General features: G+C 44.6%; 2 protein-coding genes across 10 annotated transcripts in view; one reads left to right on the top strand and one right to left on the bottom strand.

Moving 5' to 3' along the window:
• The window catches only part of LOC136434882 (GATA-binding factor 2-like), a 36019-nt gene extending 23645 nt beyond the window's left edge, over window positions 1–12374 (top strand). For 4 of the 6 annotated variants that reach the window (XM_066427975.1, XM_066427976.1, XM_066427974.1 and 1 more), the window contains exons 3-7: window positions 630–1187; window positions 1844–1924; window positions 3488–3633; window positions 6372–6497; window positions 10313–12374. In XM_066427975.1, the coding sequence (XP_066284072.1) occupies window positions 630–1187; window positions 1844–1924; window positions 3488–3633; window positions 6372–6497; window positions 10313–10648 (1247 nt within the window). In that variant the 3' untranslated portion in view covers window positions 10649–12374. The remainder of the gene's footprint in view (window positions 1–629; window positions 1188–1843; window positions 1925–3487; window positions 3634–6371; window positions 6498–10312) is intronic. The other 2 variants (XM_066427979.1, XM_066427978.1) reach the window with 2 other exon arrangements.
• The window catches only part of LOC136434884 (synaptotagmin-9-like), a 156786-nt gene that overhangs the window by 70264 nt on the left and 67117 nt on the right, over window positions 1–19405 (bottom strand). For all 4 annotated transcript variants that reach the window (XM_066427982.1, XM_066427980.1, XM_066427981.1 and 1 more), the window contains exon 9: window positions 8448–8544. In XM_066427982.1, coding sequence (XP_066284079.1) covers window positions 8448–8544 — 97 coding nt within the window. The remainder of the gene's footprint in view (window positions 1–8447; window positions 8545–19405) is intronic.

Raw genomic sequence — 19405 nt, 5'->3', positions numbered from 1 at the left:
ACTCTACCAGTGCCCTCGAACAAATGTCACGGACTTGACGTGTAGTTTTCCCGTGTCTCCTGCTCGCCGACATCGCCTCGAGCCGGGCGGTATGATACCCATTACTTTTTACTAACGCGAGTATAGTCGGAAGAGTAAGGCTGACGGTGACCAGTTTGATATGATCTGACCTCCGGAGGAAAAAAAGAGCCCGGGATGATGTAGTGGTGGTCGTACATCAGACGAAGTGCGACAGGAAAGAGGTCTGTGGAGGAAGGGGTACCCGCGCCGCCGCGAGGTGGCATGACAGATTCATGATCGACCGTCCCGGGTTGGTCGCGGCGTCCTAGCCCCGGCTTCCCGGAAATAGTGGCCTATTTTAGCCCCCTGACATCATTGCAGGAAGTCTTGTGCACTTCATGTGCCAGAGAGTGAGAGAGAGAAGTCAGTTGGCAGTTCTGACTCGGAGACTGTTGTGTACAGACGGGAGAAATCTGTCCCACAGCACAGCCGGGATTAGGCCCGCTTTAGTCGTGTGAAGAGGAAATCGAATCAGTCAGACAGCAGGATCTGCCGCGATAATCCTAGCCATAACTCTAATATTTCGGGTATGAATTGTAACATGAGCAAATCTCTGGTCTCTTCGGCAGCGCCCGTGGGAGGGAGTCAGGTCTGCCGGCCACACTTCCACACGCCGACGGCCATGCAGTGGATCGAGAGTACCAAAAAAGTGACGCTGATGCACCCGGGGCACAGTGGGCACACGGCCTGGTGCACCAACCCCTTCACCAAGTCGGTGCACCACCCCAGCGCCACCGGCCCCATCACCGTGCACCCCGCGTCGTCCCTGGCCTCCACCTCCAGCGCCCACACGTCCCCTTCCATCTTCAACTTCCCACCGACGCCTCCCAAGGAGAACACCCCGGACAACGTCACCAGCAGCAGCGCCGTCGCCGCTCTCTCCTCGGGCACTGACGACAAGCTCAAGGCGACCAACAATCACTACAGCATGGCTAATTCCATGACACCGTCCTTCTCTTCCTCGTCAGTGTCGCAGCCGCAGGCGCACCATCCCGTCCCAACCTACCCGGCCTACGTCAGCTCAGACTTCGCCTCCGGACTAGGCTTCCACCCGGGCGTCCTCAGCACCCACAACCCCCTCCCGCCTACATCCGTGGCCAAGCCGAAGACGAAACGCTCCAGTACCGGTAAGTGCACACGTCCAATTTCGCCCTACATCCCCATCTGATCCCCCTTACCAAAACTACAATTCCTCTGTTAGCTAAGCTCCACGCTCTATCTCCAGAAACACTTTATCCTCTCGAGTCTCTCTACATGGTGTACCTCTCCATCTGCGACGGTAATTGCTCAGTTTAAGTGAGTCTGAGAGAGAAAAAAATAAGTGTCATTACACCGCCAGTCCCCATGTGATAGGTATAAACCGGGTCTCAACGGGTAGGGGAAATGTTAGTGGGAAATGTGGCCGTTTTCCTGCGTTGGCAGTAAAATTTCTATCATGTACGTTGTTAACGCAGGAGCTGGTGATTGGGTTCTCAGTCCCAAGTACCCAACTCGAAACGGTTGTTGAGGGGGGGAACAAGGCTGAGCACAGTGTGAAGCCCGAACACTACCATGAAATCAGAGATTACACGATGTATGTTATCGATGTAGCACCATATCCATGCATGACATGAGTTGGGGTATAGATGTGTAGGGGGGAGAGAGAGATCCTGGTGGGACCTCGGCCCGACGCCCTCCGTTCTTGATGTTCAAAAATGTGATTGCATTAATCTGGCCGTTACGGCACCTCTTGTCCACATCTGATTCAATTATCCTTGCTTTGTGTTCACCCCGGCACGTTCAGGACGACAGCGCACATATTGCTGCCCTACAGTGACTGCTCAACCGCCAGTCCCCGGCCATTTCGACAGCCCTGAGCCCGCCGGTGAGGCTTTAATTATGTTCCTACTGGGAATCCGTCGACTAAATTCGAAACAAAGTGGATTTCAGAATTCCCACGAACTCCGAGTCCATGCAAAATTCATGACTGGGTGCCTATCGAACGGTATAGGATGATAATTACTTGCGGAATGAAGACGAAGGTAATCCTATTACGATATACCAGCTAATGCACATGTATTGGGCTATATCTGCGGCCTCCGAAAAGGTTTGACAAGCCACAACCGCTGTCCGACGCATCCCAAAATTGCAATTTCACCCGGCGCGCTCCGAACACATTCTGCAAATGTATTTTCAATTTTCCTCGCATCAAATATAAAACCTACTGGAGCCACGCTGGCTGCGGCCGACCGAAACAGGTTTTTCGCCCAAATCCCCACTCAAGTCCCGAGACGGCAGATTTGTGGGATTTCGGGCCCAACCTTTACGATTCGGGCAGACGTTGATATCTGTTTTAAAACCATTACCTGTCTGTGGAGAAGCTGACGGCACTTACAGCGGCCCACTTGAGGTGTGTCCAAGAGCCAAAGGCAACAACCACCTAACCCGGCAATATGTTACAAAACATTTCCTATCAGCTTTACAAATGCACCGTTTTATCGTAAACAATGAAACGAAAACAAGACCTCACGAACGTAAACTCCCCGCTGAGATTGCTTGATTTTGATGAGAAACTTCTTTAGACCTCTGCCTTCCCCCGCGGAGGATTAGGGACCCAATGTATCAAAGTTGAAGCGTGCAAAAACAAACAAAAGGAAAGCCACGGAAAAGGAGAACATAAATCAACAACGTCTGCCAACGTTCTGTTGATACAGCGATTTTCATCTGACACGAATTGGCGCGAAATGACCCCGATATTTGATTATCTTTTTAACGATTATAAAGAATCAAACAAACTCGAAACGATGGGTGCAGGCAGTGGTCGGTAAATAGAGTTTGCGATTTTGATCAATACAGCAATGACGGACTCCCAGGGGGCTACATATGGTGCTTGCGTGTCGTCCTGTTTTGTGCCTTAGGTCTGCACGGGCACACTGAATATCGCCAGGACCGCTCAAATAACGGACTGTCCTTTTACAGTTTTGATGGATTTATCGATTTGAAGAAAAATATAATCTGAAGAAGAAAAACTTTATTCAAGACATCGAGCGAAATTCAGTGTGCTGGCAGACAAATGTGACTTTCTGAGTTCTAAAAACGACTGCTCATTTTATCAGGGGCGCGTTCAAATTGATACTTGTATTTATGAAGTTGAAAAAAGGTCCCTCTATCCTGATACACAAAGATCTTCTGTCTATTACTCACCTATTGAATACCTGTTGCTTTTCACGTTTGGATAAAACTGCCACATATGTTTTCTGTATCCTTCTATCATACCTATTCTAAGCCCGGTTTTAGAGCTCAGAAACGCTGTCTCCTTCAGTGGGTTTAATCAGTAGGAAGTGTACCATAAAGACGACCTGAACCCAACCGGTACAAGTTCACGACATGTCAAGAAGTCACTGACGTCCTTTTTGTGTCTTTCTCTCTTTTGTGTGTGTGCGTGCAGAGGGTCGAGAGTGCGTGAACTGTGGGGCGACTTCGACGCCTCTGTGGCGACGTGATGGGACCGGCCACTACCTGTGCAATGCCTGTGGTCTCTACCACAAGATGAACGGCCAGAACCGGCCCCTCATCAAGCCCAAGCGGAGACTGGTGAGTCAGAAATACTTATCTTGCTTCTTGAAAGTGTCTTGCCGTAAGGAATAGCTCTTGATATCACTAGGGTGACGACCGCGCTGGGACCTAAAATTTGACAGAGCGCTCAACGAATTCATAGCTGAAAAGCGACTGTTTTTACGCTGTGTTTTGTTGTCTTTTCAGTGATACTTTTATTACATTTTGCATGATATTCCAATCACGAAGCCAATTCAAGTCTCAGCGACATCGCAGCGCGATCGCAGTCTAGTTGAATGGGGGCCTAACCGATTCCGTTTGGGACGAAGACGTGAACGTTTCAACACACTTTCTTGTTTTGTGGGTGTGCGTGTGCATGTCTACATATGTTGGCATTGTATTGCTTTGTTGAAGGAAAACTCGTTGGGGCCTTTTCCTGCCTGCGGAAAAATAGTTTTGAAGTCTAAATTTGGACTTCCCGTTTGGTTTTGCTTGTCGCGTGGTTGATGTTCCTGTTGTTTTCGATGAAGCACAGCTGACTATAAAACGTAAAATTTCAGCAAGCCGACGCTAGAGGGTAGAGTTAAAGTTGTAATTTGTAGTAGTTGGCACACTTTTCTTCATTCTGGGTCATCTTGGGGAGTAAACATACCTTGTTTTACCTCTTGACCCACGAGGCTGTTGACTGTTTTCAATTAGAGTTGTTATAGTATCTGGAAGCTTTCTGGTGACGTTTATGCGGCTACCAGTCCCAGCCCACTACCAGCGTGTCTGTGTCGCTAATGCAGGCGGCAAATAGAGAGACAATAGCCAGATGAGACGCCTGTTGTTCCGTGTGTGAAGTTTTCATTTGCCCCTCGCTGCGAAAACGTGTAGGTGAATTCTCGACCCATTGACGACAGGAGATTGATGATGATAGATTTGGCTTCTCCGCGGCCCAGTAAAACAGATCGGCTCTGGTTGAGCCACGGAGTTAGGAAACAAAAAGATCCACTCGAGAAATTCCGTGCTTGTAAGGCGGCCAAACAGCTAACTCGCGCTGGCTTTGCCTTCTAAAAAGGGAGGAGGGTAAAGCAAGCAGTTCACAGTTTGTCTAGAACTAAGGGTCTCCTCGGTAAAGTTGACAGTACTGCCCGGGTGACAACCAACTTTCGTTATCTTCTGTGATATCTCTCGCGATCGCCTCTTAATGATTTTTAAACTGCATGGCGGTTACCTCGCCGGCGATGAGAGGCTAATTTATCACAGGACAGGGAAAAGTGGCACAGTGACTTCGGTTTGCTCTGGCACACACGCACACGAACTCCACACACCAGCAGCAGTAAATCTTGCAGGGAGATCTTGTTTCCTCGGTGTGACATCGTTGGCGTGTCCGTGTGAATAGCCGCGGACAAAGCGCGCCGTGCAGAGGCACATTATTCCCCCTGAATCTGATGTGCATTTGATGGAGTGGCGGAGAAGACCTTATCTCGGGGCGCCAGATAAAGCATGCTCGTGCCACCACCTCACGACTGAGGTTTCCGCTTCCTTCCCTCGCGGTCAGCCCGACACCCTAGGGGACGAACAAACCTAACAAAGATCACCAAGAAAAAACGGAAAAATCCTCTCGACGTTTTCGGAACAAAAGTTTGGGGACACGACTCGGATGTCGCCGGAGCACAACCTCGCAACCGCCGCCTTACGTCGCTTGCCCAGGGTCGGATTCTGTTTGTTGATGTAAGGCGCCCAACACATGTAACACCTACCGTGTTGGGTTTTGTTTTGCCCCATACTCGAATGGCCATTTTCTTTTGGAGGCCATTGTTTCTCGTTTCGGTAAACAGATAAATCGGGGTTGGGTAAACTTACCAGGTTACCTTAAGTGTGGACATTCAATATATTCCCTACTCCCAAATGGACCTTTGCTCACCCCGCTTTTGTGGCGAGGCTCAAACACCGTTTGTTGAAAACCCTTGTGTCAATTTGAAACAGTGCTGAGTAGAAAGTCTACCTTTCAACCATACAATTACACAAACAAAAGCCCTCAATTCTACAAGAAACTCTTGAAACTGTTTGTTTTCTGAGGAAATATAATCGGCGCACGCCCAATTCACTTCTTTGACAAAAGCGTTACTGTTTAAAATCGTATTTTCAACGGCCGAAAATGCACAATAGGGCCCCTTTTTTCGTACGGTGAACCATCAACAAGTCCGATTACAGTACATACGTTTATTTATTTTCTTCTAGTCAGCACGAAATCGTCAGGGGAGGAGAAGCGTTACGCTGACATTTTCGCCATATCCTGTTCACTTGCCACACGAGGCGCGGTGTCGTGCAGCTAGATTTCCTTTCTCAAATACCAGATTTCCTCCCTGCGTCTAGTACTTCCTTCTCTGCGTCTGCTCGTTCGGGGTGGGGAAATAAACAATGGCTCAGAACCGCAACAGGTTGTACCTGCCCCAGCACGCAATGATGGGGGAAAAGGGGGCTGACTTCCTTCAATAAAGACCCCCTTTCCACTAGACGGCGATCGCTGAGCGACTGACCAGCAACCAAAATTGGATTTGTGTGATCCTTGATTTCACAATTGGAATACGATGCAAGATGTGAAAGTAAGATTGAAATTAAAAGAAACAAAACACACAAAAGTTTTTTATCTGTGATTTTTAAGCGATCTGTCAGGTCACCGTGAGCCCAGCGATCACAGCCTCTTGTGGAAAGAGTGTGTGTGTACCTGTAAGCGACATGGACAAATAAACGAAGATGTGAACCATTTTGTAATTTTCTTGCCCTCACAGTCCGCTGCACGAAGAGCCGGCACCCAGTGTGCAAACTGCAAGACCACCACCACTACCCTGTGGCGAAGGAACCAGAATGGCGACCCCGTCTGCAACGCCTGTGGACTTTACTACAAGCTGCACGCGGTAAGAAAGAAGCATGTATTTCATGTCAAAGACAGAACTGACAACTTAGCAGTGATATTGAACCGGTCTGTAACCGCGTTGTGTTTAGAGTCTATACTTGAAGGAAATGTTGATTCATCCATAGCAGGGAATTCATTTTATATACGGTCTTTGGCAGTGCAGTTTTTAAAATACTGGGTGTGTTTGATGTGGTAAGAGGAGTTACGACGGAAAACGTCCAAATGCCATAGTTAAGGTTTATTTTAGTAATCCTCCTAAGTCTATCAAGCATCCTCTACTCTTAGCAGATTAGGAACTATTACTTGGAAAAACGGTTGGTTGTTTACTTATCAAGTTTGGTGAGCTTTGCACAGTGTACTAACAGGGGGAAATCTTGACGTAGCTTAGCTCCCATTAAGTTCCATACTTAAAAACGTTCGGCAAACAAATCTCCTGTTTGGAGGACACTTGACGGGTCAATAGGACAGGAAATGTTTACCCGCCAAATTATACTCACCCGAGAAAACGTCTAAATTATTCCGATGGTCTGATAAAGGTTTTTATCCGTTTAGAGAAGTCGCCTAGATCAACAGTGTTAACATGTTAGCACAATCTTAGGAAAACGTGTAAGGGGCAGGACTTAAAGGTAGATTTACGGTTGCATATAAAGTATCGAAGCCAAGTTTCCACCTCTCATCGGCCTGTTGATCAAGGTCAGAGCCGGGTCAGCGGAAAAGGGGGCAGGGGTAGGAGCGGTATGCCCGATATCTTGTTAATCACTTGTTGTGGGCTTCTACGGTGATTACAGACACTCGGGGAAGCATAGCGAAGTTTGGGCTAAAACAGGACGCTGGCTTGACAGCAAAGTGACGCGATGCTAAAAGTCTGAAATCTAATCGGCCATGTCAAGAGTGTCGAGGGTACTTCGGAGAGAAAGAGAGTTTGCTCAAGCTATTTGCCCACCGCATTGTGAAGGTCTTGGAGCAGTCTTATTTGACAGGGGTTGTCGGAAGGGGCTAATGAATTTTTCATGCCGTCGGGGGTTCGCAGACTTCTTGGCTCGGTGTAAAAATCTTTACATGGTTGATTAGGTTTCAATGAGTGTCTTGTGTTCGACTCAATAAGGGAAGTTTTAGTTTGTTTTCGTGGGTGGATGTTTCTAGAGTGCCCTTAAAACGCGCTGCCGCCGATATCATAGCCTGTTTTAAGTTTCTCATTTCCGAAAAAGGTCGGAACTTTGAGCAGTGAATACGAAAGACTTATCACTATTGCCTTGAGAGCGCCTGGTCTCACCCATGGCCCCGACCACATTTCACGGATTTACCTTCTGAGTGACAGCACGGAACGCCCCACCACAGCTCGAGACGGGTGGTTGTTTTGTTAATCACGTGCTTGGCGCCAGCATAATTTCATTAATTAATTCACGCTCGGAGGCAAACCAAGATTCATCTGGTGTTTATTAAGACGACGTTTAAATCATGTTAAATTCATTAGCACTTTTGACGAAGAATCTGTATGGTAATTGGCCCCGATAAAGTTTTAAACTTCTACACATGATCGCCGACGTTAAGAAAACGTCGGGGACGAACCCCAGCCAAGTTCCTAAATGTTTTCTCAGGAATGAAACCGATACCGAGGTCGTGCTCTTAAAAAAGGCGGGGGTAGACACACTCGGGAATACGGTTTGACCTGGAAAGTTGCTAAAGAGAGAGCACGGCGACCACAACAAGTGGGTCACTCCGTTCTAACGAGATCAGTATGTGTTCTGGGAACTTCTGGTAGTTGTAGAGAGACAGTGGTATAGGAGATAGGTGGGTGTCCTTATAATGTCAGTCGACGTCCTCTCAAGAAGCCATCAGAGTTACTCATTGTCCCCCAAAGACAACAGTGTATCTGTGACAATGGGACAAAGAAGCGAGTGGGTGGGACGTATTAGGGAGACAATGGCGGGCAGATTGTGTTTTGTCTTACCGCATGTGTCTTGCTGTCGCCAGTGGTATAGACAACGGCGTGACAGGCCCGCCCCTGCACGGCGGGGGTCCCGGTCCCTGAGGTGAAGTTTGGGAACCTGGACAAAAGATAAATCAACAAATAACGAGGAACGTAAATAGCTTCGCTCGCGAGCGGTCTTCAAAACTGTGACAGGTCTAGGTGGTTGTCACACCCTTGTGAACCATATCTTCTATTAAAATATTACATGTTTATACAGCGATTAGAGTTGGCACCTAAACAAAAAAACAGACCAATACATAAAAAGCAAAACCAGTGTATCATCTTTTCATTCAAGCCATCAAAAGACAACGGAAACAACTAGCAATGTCACGTTAACAAAATCCCAGTAAACCCACTTGAAGTTGAAATGTAGGTCGTATCTACCTAAAGTGGAGAGCATTGTGATGTCCACAATGCCACACAACACATTACACACAGGGCAGGATTTGGCCAACCCCATTCTGATGTTATCTGGTGGTGGTTATGACATGATAGGATATACTTCCAGGATACAATGGTGAAGTCATGCAAGTAAATGTGCCTTGATAAGGGGGGCAAGATATCGGGGTGACCTTTTCTCCGTAATTGCAGGTTCTCAGCAGTACTACCTTGTGATTAGGCCTGCTGGCTTTAGTAGGCAAAACGAAAAAGTTAGATCCAAAGTCAAGCTGTAAAAACGGTCCACTGAACTTGACGCTAAGCCAAGTCGCCTTGATTTGTCCTGTAATGTGATAAACAATAAATTTTCACTGCAACAACCCCCATTAACATTAATCCACCATGTTTCATAAATCTGCCACTTTGAAAAACTCTGAATTTGAGAGATCAATAGTGCAGCACCCCCAGGTATATTAGCACAGTTAGGATATACAAGAGTGCATTATCCTGGGGGGTGTAGGTTTAGAAATCTGTTTAAACATATATTTTAAGGGTGGTGGAATTAAGTACCCTGGTGGAATTATGTTAGTAGATGTTATATCTACTGTAATTGTCGCAAGTACCTGTGACAGAAATGTTGACAGCTTACAGACTTGCCTGCTGTTATTCTAATGAGGAAACAGAACTAGAATTAAAAGGGATTAGGAAGTCTGCACTAGACTCCTTGGTGGCTGAAGAAATGGCCAAATGGGCTAAATGATTTGCCAGGTTGTTCCTCTTTTCCCAGGCAAATTATTCAACCTATTTGGCCAATGTCTACAATTTTTCAGCCACTGCGGTATATTTAAGAGTAGCGTGCTGGAAACAATGTTTAAGTATACACCTTTATTTAACTTTATAATTGCAAGTAAAATAAAAACAATGGTATAAACAACAGAGAAGAAACAAAAGAAATCAAAATCTGTAAATGTAGCAAAAGTATTCATGTATGTGTAGAGGATTTGTATAAAGTATGTATTCATGTATGTTGAGAGGATTGCCCCCAGCCCCCTCTAATGAATGTAGCTGGTTAACTTCTGGCAAATTTTGAACCCTATTTGTTGCCAAATTAAACAAAAAAGATAACGGCTACTTGAGTGAAAAGTAGGATTAAGTATGCATGTTCATGAATACATGTTCATGAATCGAGAGGATTTATCAATGTACTGGTACCAATGTATTCATGTATATTGAGAGGATTAACCCAGCCCCCCTCTAATGAATGTAGCCCTCTGACTGGCTATAATTTTTTTACCCTATTTGCAAAATTTCAAAAAAGAAAAAAATTCAGCTCCTAAAGGAGTCTGTTGGAAAGTAGGATCAAGTTACAAGTATGCAACTTCATTGATATACCAATGTATTCATGTATGTTGAGAGGATTACCCCAGCCCCCTCTAATGAATGTACATCTCTGTGTTTCCCCACAGGTGAACAGACCCCTGACCATGAAGAAGGACGGCATCCAGACACGTAACAGGAAAGTGTCCAACAAGTCCAAGAAGAAGGGGAAGCAGGACGAGCTGAACCTCATGAAGTCGGACGACAAGCTGACGGCCTTCACCTCCATGCCGGTAAACTCCCCGCCCTTCTCCGACTGCGGCGCCAGTCTGAGCGCGACCATGCCCCACATGAGCTACGTGCCCTCCAACTACACCAACCACCACATGATGTCCCACCCCTCGCACATGCACCCTAGCTCCGGACTGTCCCTGGGCCACCACCCCCTCCACACGTCCTCCAGTATAGTGGGTGCACTGGCGTAAGGAGCGCGCGCTCTCCTACATATACCTCATCCCTGCAGTGAAAAACTTTACCAAATGAGGGTCATGCCACTGTAACCGTCTGAGTTTCGCAGCTCATCTCATGAGGGTGGCCTGTAAAATTCAGAGGGGCCCTGGCATGACTTGAGAAACCAAAAATCCATTTACATGTCCACTTGGTGATGTTGGACTTTCCCATTATTATTATACCATGTTGCATTAAACCGGCTATCGCCACGCAGTGTAAAGCAAACCGAACCAATGATGAAGTCAGAGAGAGTCAGTACAGATGAAAGTTTTATAGTGTTATTAGTTCCTAATGATGTCTGCCCGTGAAAACACCCACCTTTATTTTACCAACCGATGCCTCAGGCTTTCTCGAGCTCTCAGGCAGCTGCCTCATGTAAACTCATTCCATTCCTGTGAAGAAGAAACAAAAAGAGTGATTTCAGGAATATTTCGTGTTGTAGAGGCACCACGACTGGTGCTGAATACGGCATAGTTTCTGTAGGCATGTTAGCGAAATCCGAATCCAGATATTTGGAATCGAAAAAATAGATGCCACGATTAAGATACAGTTGGTTTGGTTGGGCGCGAGATTTTATGTGCACCCTCCACGGATGGGCTCATATTTCCATCATGTACCATTCCATGTAATTCCATGACATTCCCAGGATAGCCATATTTGTTGCAGGACTGAAATGTTCTGTGTAAAGTTCCCCATTATTCTGCACGTATAGTGGTTGTACATGACGACTTATTGTTGCTGTGAGCATGATGATGATGTCTTGTAATGTCTTGACGATTTCGAAGTGCAGAAACTGTAGATATTAGTACCTAGGATACCTTGTACAGACAAAGAGGGGCTTATTATTAACAAGCCCAGATGTCAAAGTAGGCTACTGAAGTATAATATTGATGTCTGGGTTGAATTGTGTTACAGAATCTCGAAGCATGCCTAGTTAGATTGTTGTCTCTCTATGACGAGGAGAGTTTTCTTGTGTTGTGAAAAGAAGATATCTTTGTAATCATTGTATAGAACACTTACATTGTTATTTATGCTGTATCTAGAGAAAAGGGTTAGGTAACGTGTGTCGTAGAAGCTAAGGTCACCGAAAAATTGTTAAGAGTAATACTTATCCCTCACGAAGGTATATTTTTGTATTTTCCTTTTTGATTCATCATTCTATTGCTAAGTTGCTGTATGCAGTGTTTGGTTCATTCCTGTTTGAATCTTTGAAAAGCGAAACGTCGCAAATTATACAGGGATCAGTGAAAAGAGTATAGCAAAGTGAGAAACATTTTCTCGAGAAAGGGAACCCAGGGAAGTTGTTGGTGAAGACAACCGTGTGTTTCTTTCTTCAAGACAATTTTCAGTCTTGTCTTCTTCAATGTAAATAGTAGTGTCTAAACGCAGCACAATTGTAGCCATGAAGTTGTTTCTATTTAGTTCACCTTTGTTTTGGTTTTGTTCACGTGTTCTTCCAACATGCTGTGCAATATATCCAGTATTTTGACTATCACAGAAAAACAAGCAAGAGAAGTCAGGTTTTTTAAAAAGGTGTCGTCCACACCAGAGTTCATAGCCATATGTATTGTATCCCCTACCTTGTCCCAATGATACCAACTAAATTATTTAAATGTCTTGTATGTACAATGCCTATTTGTACATGTATGGAAGAAATTGTGACATATTAAAGGCTGCTGGTTAAGCTGTATACAGACACAACGTCTCCTCTTATTTCTTGCAGAGGTCAAGTAAGGTCAGGTGATATTTCTAAAGGTTTGTTTGAGTGTGAGTGTGTATGACGCATTAACCCAGTTGTGCATGGTGACACCTTGGTGACATGTAATGGAGGACTAGCATGGTGATTAATGACAATTATTACAAAAAAAACTCTTGAGTTGTGTTGACCTTTGAAGGGTCTGTCTATCACTACCAACAAATAACAAATCTCTTCAAAACTGAAGAGTAAAGTTTTCTAACAGTTGTAACAGTCAACCTTGTAATTATGTAGATCAGTAATATATGAGTCAATACTAGTACAATCTAGGAAGAGCTGAGAATAGTTGGTGACTCATAAACAAAAGCGACTTCCAGTTAATGTGTGCGTCATGGAGTGCCACCCCTCTTCAGTTATTTACTTGACTTGACAGGACCCCGGTATTCTTGACTTGTCTGACATGACTATTATGGCGGTGTCACCGCTGTCAGCTCAACAATGGCCCCAACCCTGACATGGAGACAGGCTGCAAGTCTTGCCCAGGGGGCTTTTCCGACACAAACGACTGAAGTGACACTGCGGGATTATCAAAAATGCTCCGCATAAATCAACCCGGGGACGCATGAACTATTAACATTATTTTTAATCTCCACACCAACTACCGTCTAAAGTTGTGTATGTGTCACCCTTTTCTAAATTTATTCTCGGAACTGTAAGAAACGTGTGTCAGGACACACAGGTAGTGAAGGCAAGGCCAGAGTCGCTAATGACACCCCATGTTACAGTAATGAAGGTCTACATGGCTTCAGCGCCATTTAAACTATCAACTCTTCATCCACTGCGGTGGAAGTAATCGCCAGTGACTGAAAAGGTGGAGTTAGCGTAAGCAGCGCCAATGGCCCACCAGCGGGGTACGGATCCTCCGAACAAAAACGTCTTGACAGTAGGGGTTGGCCCATGGTCTTCTGCCTGAACAAGCTTGCCAGTTTTGTTCATTGTCTCCCCTACCCCGGAAATTGGGCAGCGGTCCCTGCCTGCAGGGCCTCCAGACTAATGTAATTGGCGCTGACTACCTGCGCAGAATGTGAGAAGCATGTGCTGAGGTATGCAGGTAGCTTGCGCTGCCCTACCCATTGTTTTGGGTATCAACACCATGATGGGTTTGGACAACGGTGGATCGAGAGGATCAGGTAGCATTCACATGTAAAACACCCCTGTCTGTGCATACAAAAAAACCAAACACTTAGGGCGGCTTCTGTGTTAAGTACACAGGTACAGAGCCCTCCACGGGAGCCTGACGCGAGCATTGTACTCCGACCAAAAGTCTTTTGCCCCACCAGTGCCCCCTCTCAAAGGGATTTAGTACAAGCAGACCACCAAAAGGATAGATATTACAGTGTCCCTTACATGGTTTACAAGAAATGCATAATTATCTGCCTCTGTGAATCATCCTTCACACAAGGAATAAACCTTAAACTTTCGTAAAACAGTCTCAGAAAGGAGAAAGCTGCGAAGTACCATCTAATCCTGAGAAATCAACCCAAACGACATAGGAAAGGATCCATCTGAGGGGTCATGCCACATGTAATAGCGAGTCGAATTTTTGTTTTCTTTGATTGGACAGAGGTTCCTCTCCAGTTTAGAAGAGACAGTTCCAGAGCAGCTAGCTCTTTTCAATAAACACAGCAGATGTGTAACAGTACAACTTTGATGTATTGGTTCAGTCTACTAGAGCTTTGCATATCTGGCAATGACTTAGGCCTGCTGAAAAAACAAAACAGAGAGTTAATGAGATATGTCACTTTCGCAACTATTTCCTACCCTTATTTGTATTTCATACACCCATTGATCAAAACGGTCAGATGCCCTCAGCCATGTTTTTATCTATTCTTGCAAATGAATCTCTCTCCCCTTTTTTGTTTTTACTGGGACAACCCTTATTTGTAGGGCAGCAGTATCTTTTATGAAGATTTTTAATTGTCAGCTGAACTAATAGGAAATCCTGTTTAATTGTAGGAAGGAAGAAAGGAAAGACGGAAGGTACATAACAAAGGTTAGGTAAACAACAGGAAATCAACTTTTAGAAAAAGTAGGTATGTTTACTTTTCATAAGATATTTTTCATTTGGCTAACTCGTGATTCATCACTCTAGGACAAACATGAAACACAGGTAACGTTGGGTAACATAAATTTGTGGGGTACTTAAATTCGGGATTTTTCGAAAACGGGGTATTTAGGGATATTTGCTAGATGCAACATCAGTAATACCGCTAGAAATGCAAACTTGACAGACTAACGTATTCAGAACACTGTCTGAAAAGCTTCGATAAGCATGCATAGAAGGCGACGAAGACAAAAACTCTCCGTCCCTTATTGGAACAGTCTGAGGGCATCGTGGGAGAACCACACTACATCGTTGTCGGCTGGTTTATAAGACAAATGTCACATCCGCTTCCTGCTAAACACAATCATTTACAAGACAACTTATTTTCTTAAAATTGCTGACCTGCAATTGGACTCTAAGTGTGATCAATCATCAAAACCCCTCTTTGTTGCTACAACCTACGGCACGTGTATTTTCCCGTCGCCATATCATTACCCAGAATCCTGTTGTCAAGCAGACGACAAAGGTTTGTGAGGAACACTTTTTTGTCTAAATGCTGCGTGTGATTGTGGACTGAGGACGATATTTTCCTCAAAGTTTGCTCCTAACACAACAAGGAATACATGGACATAGTAGTATTATCAATGCTACGGCATCCGGCTAACTTTCCATGAATAATGTACACGTTGCCATGACGGTGGATGTCGACTTTGACGTTCTATAGCTACCGACTCAACACACGGGTTGGTCCCGTAGGCCTGATGTGTGCGGTACGGCCGTTTTTTCGTGTATTTTTTTTACTTGGACACGTCTATATCCATAGCACTCTCCTCAAGCCAAGGATGGAACGAATAGCTGCTGTATAAAATGTGATTAGCGGTAAGATATTCAAGACGAATCTTCTCTCCCGAATTAATGTGCCCCCCTGTCCAACAGCACCGTAATTGTGCGTGCGGCGGACGGTAGTTTCAAGTTGAAATATTATGGTGTCAGCACGACTAGAGACAAAATCTACCATATATATGATTAGTGCAAAGATAGTACATGATACTGACAGAATAATAGAAAAAAAGGATGGTTTATTGTTCTGCTAGATTGATTTCAGTCAACCATTATCGGAAAAATCCCGAATTTATGTTACCCAACATTACTAACAGAGTTTATTAGTGAATAAAGATAAACAATACAAAACCAAAATTGAGAAATAAGTATGTATTGTTAATTTTCATAAAACATTTTTCATTAGGCTTATGAAGCATCAGTCTAGGACAAACATGTCATGTAATACAGGCATTGACAATGTTTTATTAGTTTAATTCAATAATCTGAAAGAATTAGCAATCAATTCTCAACACAGTATCATCTATCTGTTCACAGAGTTCACTTTTTAACTGTAACAAGTTTTGAGTTATCCCCAGTGTCCTTGAGGGGTGCGCTGACTTATACCACCAGTTTTCCACCGACTTTCGCAAACCATTTCTGCACCAACAGCTCCAAATTATTTGGCAGGTGGTCAAAAATGTGAGACCAGCAGACTGTTACTTGTTTTAATAATGTTGATTTTTTCTGGTTGGCTTGTTCCTTCCCTGCAGTGGCATCACAGTAAGTCCAACATCTATCACTGCTTTCATGCCAATATCATATCCCACCTTCCAAAATCCTAATATTTACAAACTCCTACTTCGACATCTGTCATGAAAAGGCACAGACATTTATATATGAAGTTTCACTGTGTGGTATTACTGAAAGAGACGTCCCGCAGCCAATGAGCTTACGTACTAAGCCACCTCATCAAGCCTAGAAAGGCACCCAAGCTCCAAGATTAGGGCCCCCGCCGTCATACAGACCCAGCACATCATAGGAGCGGGGCTGGCGGGAGTTTCCAGGCCGCATATGCTGATGAAGAAGAAGGGGATCAGGACGTATCATTACGCCATTACTGAGGATTACCCGCCAACCAGGATGGAGCCAGGCAGAAGGGGGGCCCGTCTGCGTGGGGCGGGATCACCGCAAACGGGCGAGCCTTGTGGCTTCGCCGTAATTGGGTGGGTTTGGTCCACTTATTGCGCAGATGATGAGGGTCTTTTTTCTGTTAACAGCAACAGCCTCACGATTCAGTCGTACGGCATCTAGGAACGGTGGAGAAAACCCGGAAGCACTGCCACGATACAGTCATGACCGATGCGCTGAACAGACACCTTACTTACTCATCTAACAGACACCTTACTTACTCATCTAACCTAAAATCCATATGTAGGAAAATCAGCCATTAACGGTTTTCACAAAAATATCCCCATCTGTTGGTGCGTTTCTTTACTCTTGATATCCGAAGAGCAGTTAAGCCGTGGGCTCTGTAGTAATTAGGTGGGCTTGGTTTCATTCCCAGAAGCAGGGATGAAGCTAACCTTGTTGTACCAGAAACAGTCTGACTTCTCCTTTAGACTGGCCACAGGCCAACATGAAGAGGAAGTGACATGAACCATCTCAAAAAGAAAAGTACTGCCGTGTCTTTTTACAAGACATACTGTTGTAACAGCAAGCATATTCAGAAAACATAAAAACATGTAAAAAGAAATGTAATAAGAAGAGACCATGCCAAAAACTTAGAATGTCGTAAAACAGTCTTTTTTTTCATTATTGCCACACCAAATTTAAAGTCTTGGTTCACAGATTTTTTTAGAAATGACACCGGGTTGGAATATCAACATGAAAACAGAGTCTTAGGGGAAAGTCAGTACCTTGGTACACAGTTTCAGAGCCAGATGCCAGTTTTCCCCCCAGCGCTCTACCTATGATGTTTTCTTGCTAAAATTGCATATAAAAAGGTCTGAGAACCGACGAATGAGAACCGACGAATGGGATTGGAGTGGCCTAGTCAATGAATTGTGATAGTTTTCTATGAGAACTGACAACATTCTGAATCCATGACCATCTTCATAGACTAAAATGGACTTTTTGCTTCAAGCGGAAAAAATGCAGTGTTACGCAAGGATAGAAGAGGGTCTACATGCTGCTCCTTTAAAGACGTAGGCAGCCTATTTTGATTTCCCGTAATTCGTATGGAAGGCCATCTTATTCGATCAATTCATAGTGAGGCGACTAAATTTTTATGATTTTAGCGTAATATATGGAAGGTTCTTCTGAATTCAGCATTAAGTGTTGTCGGAACCCCCCATGCAGACCCTCACAGAAGAGTCTACTGGGCACATTTTAGGTACATCTGGGGCACAGCTTTTGCCTCACCCTTTCCTACCTTGATGCACTTGATGATGCTGGACATAGAATCCCTGTCAATGTGATGATATTAGACTTCTGAGTGGCCCTTCAACCCCCAGGTCCAACTGGCCTTACTCTAATCATGCCGCCAAGGCTTTCAAATTGTACCCCCAAGCATCATTGCCATGGCAACAAAGTCCAAGGGAAGTATCCGTGACAAGCGAGGATAATCCCAACATTGTCATTATAGAGACAAATGGGCGCTAACCATCTAACCTGAGTCAAAAGGACACCTTGATGTTCCAAAAATGTGGCCTTAGGAACCACACGGAGAAGGAGGGCCGAGGTCACGGCTGTCAGGGTCAGGGAGTGATGCATCATGGGATGAGATTGTAAGGAGGCATGGAAGTGTAGGTTAAGGATTGTGGAGGGCAGGAACCTAACCCCACACTTTCATGGAGCTTGGCAGCCGTCAGACAAAATAATCTAAAGGCAGAAAGATATTCTCTAAAGAAGAAGTGAAACTCTGACATATCAAGCAGCACAATGCAACTAACAGAAGTGAAGTGCACAGCTTAAACTGAGACAATTGAGTGCCCTGGGTGATTTTATAGTGCAAATCCCATCTTTAAGGCCAAAAATAAACAATCAAAACATTTTTTTCTTCATACAACTCCTTAAGACAACTTAATTGAGGAATTCTTCCTCACTTTGAAATGGCAATACAGTAGTACGATAGGGATAGGTTAAAAGATGGAACCTTTGCTCACTTCTTCTTGATAGCTTTCTCGTGACATGGCAGCATTCAGTGGTTCAGAGGTACCTGTACAACACTATTACTGGCAGATGTAGTTGTTGGTATGATTCCCAGTCCCTGCATCTTTTGTGCCATCCTATCATGCATTCACCTCCTTTTTTTTCCTTGCATGCTGTTTGCTTCTGTTGTGCCTACAAAGGTAAGGGTAGAACACATGGTCGGCTACACCCTAAGATCACAGCACAAGGCCATGGATGAAGTAATCGGGTGATGACAGAGACAACTTAGTTCCACTGGTGCAGGGAGTGTGTCCTGTCCCACAGCCATGCAGAAAGAGCACACACACCTGACAGTACAGATGGCTTGCCTCAACACACCAGAAACCCCAGCCAAAACAGGGCTATACAGTTCCCACTTTGACAATGATATATAGACAGAGAAGGATCATGACATGTACTGTCTGATAAAAAAGTTAACAACTAAAGCCACAATAATCTATTCCCTTGGTTTGCAGACATTTTAACATATAAATTTAGTAAGATAGAAAAAGATCTTTGAAATTTGAGAACTAACAAATCAAGTTGGTGTGACTTAGTAAAAATAGATCTCTTTAAGTGAGAAGTTTATTTTTCATTTAAAGAACTTCAGACAATTTCCCTTAAGTTTAAACTTTATTCAACATTTACAACATCGCAGGTTGATAAACCTGAATTGCGTTGCAAATTCACAATGTTAACAGTCATAAACAATAAGTCAACATTACATAAGAAAATAAGTTTTGGCTTTGGTACAATTTCTACTCCATTGGCGTGTGATATTCCTAACCTCTGGTGCACTGAGCTAGCCCCAGTCCCATGCTCTACCACATCAGCCCCTCACCCCTGAACCGTAGAGGTGTAAGTCTCCTTTCCATGACACTGTCAAGGTTCAAGAGTGTCAGACAAGTTCGGTCTCCCCCG

This window comes from Branchiostoma lanceolatum, chromosome 5, assembly GCF_035083965.1.
Source record: "Branchiostoma lanceolatum isolate klBraLanc5 chromosome 5, klBraLanc5.hap2, whole genome shotgun sequence".
Lineage (NCBI taxonomy): Eukaryota > Metazoa > Chordata > Leptocardii > Amphioxiformes > Branchiostomatidae > Branchiostoma > Branchiostoma lanceolatum.
The sequence above is the reverse complement of the archived record's forward strand: the minus strand, read 5'-3'. Positions and strand labels throughout refer to the sequence as shown.